The 4,685-nt window shown below is 58.8% G+C and overlaps 1 protein-coding gene across 2 annotated transcripts; it reads left to right on the forward strand.

Moving 5' to 3' along the window:
- The first annotated feature begins 260 nt into the window (after positions 1–260).
- On the forward strand, positions 261–4,231 carry MXD3 (MAX dimerization protein 3). 2 transcript variants are annotated; one of them, XM_045284812.1, is made up of 6 exons: positions 261–397; positions 632–737; positions 1,405–1,434; positions 1,565–1,679; positions 3,295–3,502; positions 3,575–4,231. In XM_045284812.1, the coding sequence occupies exons 1-6, from the start codon at positions 328–330 to the stop codon at positions 3,700–3,702; spliced, it is 657 nt and encodes a 218-aa protein (XP_045140747.1). In that variant the 5' UTR covers positions 261–327; the 3' UTR covers positions 3,703–4,231. The 2 variants fall into 2 exon arrangements, with proteins under 2 accessions (XP_045140747.1, XP_004697204.1); XM_004697147.4 differs by having other exon boundaries at positions 3,319–3,502.
- The last annotated feature ends 454 nt before the right edge of the window (positions 4,232–4,685 follow it).

Below are 4,685 nucleotides of genomic sequence, written 5' to 3' on the forward strand. Positions count from 1 at the left end.
CCCCGGCCTTCGCGGCCCTGGGCACCAGCCCAGGGGCCCTGAGTCACTGGCGCGGGCTTGTCCTGTGAAGCGTCCCGGCGCGTTACTTCCAGCCCGTGGGTTCGCCGAAGGGCCAGGCTGAGAGCCCGGAGTGCGACCAGCCGGGCTGGAGTCCCGGGCGGCTCGGTCTGCAGGCGGGCGGGTCCTGGGGGCGGGTCCGGGGCGGGGCGTCCGGGAGGCGGGGCTGGGCCCTGTGTTTGTTGCTCCGTGTCAGTTATATTGTAACAAAAGTGCTGCAGCGCTGCTCCGCTGGCACCCTAGGTACGCCCGCCGCCAGCTGTCGCCGACATGGAACCCGTGGCCAGCAATATCCAGGTTCTGCTGCAAGCCGCTGAGTACCTGGAGCGCCGGGAGAGAGGTGAGGAGGAGCCCCTGGCCGGCGGTCTCGCAGACACGGGCCTGGACCAGACTTGGCTCCCAACTCGAAGGATGCCTGGCTCGAGCGTAGTCGCCCCAAGGCACCCCAGCCTTCAGCTTGCACCCCAGTAGAGGACTGCGGGCGGTCGAGCAAGGAGGGATTGGGGAAATGGCCCTGGCGCGAAAAGGCCCGTCCTGACCTGACTCCGCGGGGTGGGGGGGCTCTCTCTGGCAGAGGCTGAGCATGGCTACGCGTCCCTGTGCCCGCACCGCAATCCAGGCTCCATCCACAGAAGGAAGAAACGAGCCCCTCAAGCGCCCGGCACGCTGGACAGTGGGCGGTGAGCAGGACCCGGAGCGGTGGGACGGGGGATGGGCACTGCCCTGCTTGGTGGCCCTCCTGGGTCCACTTACTTCTTCCTCATTTGCATTGTCTGTCAGGTACCCTGCTCAGAGAGGCATTCAGACCCCTCACTCGTTACCCCCTTTGTTCCATGAGTCACACATCCTTCCATTTATTTAAGGGCTATTTCTTGAGGATCTCCGATATTCCAGGAACTGGGAGCCAGACAGTTCTGGGCCTGCGTCCACCCTCTCTACCCCACAAGGCAAGCTACTCAGCCGCCTTTGCACATGCCATTCCCTCTTACTTGAGTGCCCCTCTCTCTAAGCTCCCTCTCTGGGAAACTTTTACTTCTGGGCTCAGCAGGCAAGGTTCACTGTCAGGAAGCCCTTGATGTCTGGTTGGACTAGAGCTTCCAACCGATTAATTCGTTTGCCTTCTGGGAATTTACTTGCCACCCCAGATAGACCGAATTGGATTGTACATTTTAACCAGATTCTCACTAGGTGATGCTGATAGGCCCCAGGGTTGAGCTCTCATAGCCCCCCAGGGGCAGACTCTGTCGCCCTGTGTCAGTGTCCCTGCTTGCCTGCCTGGGGGATCTAGGTCCCAGGCCACTCCCGAGTGGCTGACCACCCTTCCCCTCTCCCCCCTGGCCCTGGCAGGTCTGTGCACAATGAACTGGAGAAGCGCAGGTGAGTCCCAGCTCTGTCCTGCTGCACAAGGTCCCAGGAACTGCACCCTCTAGCCTCCCCTCCTGTCACCCCGGGGTGGGGGTGGGGGCGGCAGCAACAAGCACTGCCCTCCAGCCCCCTTCTCCTGCAGGAGGGCCCAGCTGAAGCGGTGCCTGGAACAACTGAAGCAGCAGATGCCCCTGGGATCTGACTGTGCCCGATATACCACCCTGAGCCTCCTGCGTCGAGCCAGGGTACACATCCAGGTACGGCCACATTTGTGCCCATCCGGGGCCAGCTGGCCAGGAGGAGTGCAGTGTTGTGGGCCTGGGGAAAGAGGCCTGAGGTCATAACCCCACTATTATTCTGGACAGCTGTCTAGGCTTTTAGTTTCATTCTTGGTAAGCAGGAAGAAATGCAGTTTGTTGTTATTACTGTAGTTGTTGCTTATATCCAGCTCTGAGACCTTGGGTCAGCCATTCTCTGAACTTCCCACTCCTCTTGTCTGGCAGGGTGGGAGGACTGGCCTGATGCTGAAATGCTTGTGATATGTCGAATGTAAGGGACACTTGGACTGTGGCACATTTGCCCACCTTTCCCCCACCCTATCCTTCAGGGCCTACTCTGGGAAGTCTGTCCTGATGCCACTCGTCTAGGCTGTTTCAGAGAGGAATAGAGACCCTGCCAGCTCCTGGCCCTCAGGGCCCAGCTGCAGCTGGGCTGTTGCACGCCCCCTGGTGGACAGGAGCAGGTGTGCAACTCCAGGTCTAAGTTGGCTCTATTGCTGTCAGTAGCAGATGGCCTGACATGCAGGCTGCTGCTGGCCAGGTTGCACAGCTGAGGAGAGGCAGATTCAGAGCCCAGTTCCAGGTGCCCCGACTCACCTGCTTTCCTTCAACAGACATCTCCCGAGCGCCTCGTATGCCAGGCACCATTCTAGACCAGAGCCATGGCGTGGGGGCAGGGTAGGAGGCAGAGGGGAACACTTCAAAATAACATTCCAGGGCTCCTGACTGGAACAGCTGGACAGGAGGGGGGCAGGGTTCTGCTGACTCAGCCAGTGTTTACTTAAACTGGAAAGGCGGGGTGGAGTCACAACTTGGCCATGCACCCTTGCTGCCCTTGGTCCACCTGACTTCTAGACACAGGGATCTATGATGCCTCCACGTGTCACCAAATCGCGGGTGTGGGGACCATTCACACTGCCCTCCCACTCTCCTTGTGTCTCAGTCACACTTGGCTAGGACCTGAAGAGCTGACGCCCTGCTTCCCCTCGTTCTAGTGCTTTCCCGCCCTCTCTCGTTTTCCAGACGCTAAGTATCGCGTCTGTGTGAAGGACGGACGTGTGGCAGCACTCTCAGCACCCCTCACGCAACCCCAGGCTGACAGGATAGTTGTTCATCGGCCCAACCTCCCACTGGGAATGTCCTATTCTGCCCCCTTCCCCACTGCTCCCAGGCTCCATCTCCTTCCTGAGTCCACCCCTCGCCCAGTCCCTATTGCCTTGCCCCAGAGTAAACTCATAGGACAGGGTGGAACCGCCTTAGGGAAGTAGAAAGCCTCATTTTCCTCCTGAGGAGCAGCTGGTGGGTTCAAACTGTAGATCTTGTGCTTAGCAGCCCACTGTGCCACCAGAGCTTGTCTTTCAATCACTTGATTGGGCCTTTTGAGATTGTGGCTTGCCCCACCCCAACAGGCCAAATTCTCAAAGGTCATCTCAGTTGTGAAGAGGGGGGCTGGAGGGGACTGGCTTCCTGGCAGAGGGAGTCACTCTGGGGCCCAGATCTAGGCAGCCTTCCGTAAGCATTGGGCACCACAGGGCCACAGCCTGCTGCTTAGGGATGGTGGGGTGAGGCCAAGCCCCTGGGCTGGTGGCTCCAGCCCCTTGCCCCCTGGGCTCCGCAGAAGCTGGAGGAGCAGGAGCGGCGGGCGCAGCGACTGAAGGAGAAGCTCCGCAGCAGACAGCAGAGCCTGCAGCAGCAGTTGGAGCAGCTCCGGGCACCTGCAGGGCTGGGCGAGCGGGAGCGGCTCCGAGCAGACAGCTTGGACTCCTCCGGCCTCTCCTCAGAGCGCTGGGACTCCGACCAAGGTAAGTGCCCTCCGACTGGGTGGAGGGACCTGGCAGGGTGACTGGATCTTCTGATGGCACTCTTCTCTGCAGAGGACCTAGAGGTGGACGTGGAGAGCCTGGTGTTTGGGGGTAAGGCAGAGCTGCTGCGTGGCTTCAGCGCTGGCCAGGAACACAGCTACTCACACAACTTCTCACAGGGTGACGATGCCTGGCTATGACCTTCGCCATCCAAAGGCCCCTGCCCACTGCAGACTGACCTAGCCAGGCAGGAGCCCTCCAAGGCTGCTGGGAGCAGGCCGTTGCAGTGGACTGGAAGGACCTGTGTGTGTGCAGGCATTTCTTGCCACAGAGCTGGCAGCCAGGCAGTTGTTGAATAGAGGGTGCGTGGTTGAGTCCTGCAAGGCAGGCAGCTTGCGTATTTTTTTGGTAGCACTTGGCTCTGTGCCCTCAAAGGGGCAGGGAGCTTTTTTAGAACCTGTTTACTACCAGCGCCAAGGACCCTGAGCCTTGGTCCTATCTATTACTGTCCAGTGTTTTCACATAAAAGGAGCCCGGCAGGTGCAGTGGTTAGGCTGAATTTGAACCCACCAGCAGCCCCTTGGAAGATGTAGCTGTTGGCGTCGGCAAAGATTCACAGCCTTGAAAATCTTACGGGGCAGCGCTAGTGTCTCACAGAGTTGCTGGGTTACAATGGACTTGATGGCCAATGGGTCTTATTTTCATTAAAAGCCTCTTTTTAAAATCTTCCTCTGTCTGTGGTTTTGCCTGATGAAAATGGGGGGGTACTCTCAGCCACAGACCAAGCTGGAAAAGAGGAAACTGAGCTATGGACACCACTGCCCGAGCCTGGCAGTGCACTCCACCTCCGCTCTGCCCATTGGTAGGCCCGAGGGGTGTGACTTGTCTGAGGTCCAAAAGCAGGACCGGAGGAGTCAAGACTTGGACCACAGCTGGGACTCCAGAGCTGGGGCTAATTGAATTCAACAAGTATTTATTGAGTGCCTCTTATGTGCTAAGTATTGTTTCAGTACCTGGGACACATCAGAGAGCAAACAGTCTCTGCTCCTGCGGAGCTTACAGTCTAGTGTTCAAGACAACATCTCTTGGCCACTGTGAGCTGTGAGGGCAAGTCTGCACCTCTCTGTCCCTCAGCTGCCCACGGGGGAATTAAGCAGGCCTAGCACACACATGGGTGACGTGC

This window comes from Echinops telfairi, unplaced genomic scaffold (assembly GCF_000313985.2).
Source record: "Echinops telfairi isolate 266 unplaced genomic scaffold, ASM31398v2 ScPeMD7_7469;HRSCAF=8507_0, whole genome shotgun sequence".
Classification (NCBI taxonomy): Eukaryota; Metazoa; Chordata; class Mammalia; order Afrosoricida; family Tenrecidae; genus Echinops; species Echinops telfairi.

Excerpts from the sequence above, each read along its gene's own strand:
- MXD3 (XM_045284812.1), top strand. The coding sequence starts at position 328 with ATGGAACCCGTGGCCAGCAATATCCAGGTTCTGCTGCAAGCCGCTGAG. Across the intron at positions 398-631 it reads CCTGGAGCGCCGGGAGAGAG|AGGCTGAGCATGGCTACGCG; the intron begins GTGAGGAGGAGC and ends TCTCTCTGGCAG. Across the intron at positions 3,503-3,574 it reads GCGCTGGGACTCCGACCAAG|AGGACCTAGAGGTGGACGTG; the intron begins GTAAGTGCCCTC and ends TCTTCTCTGCAG.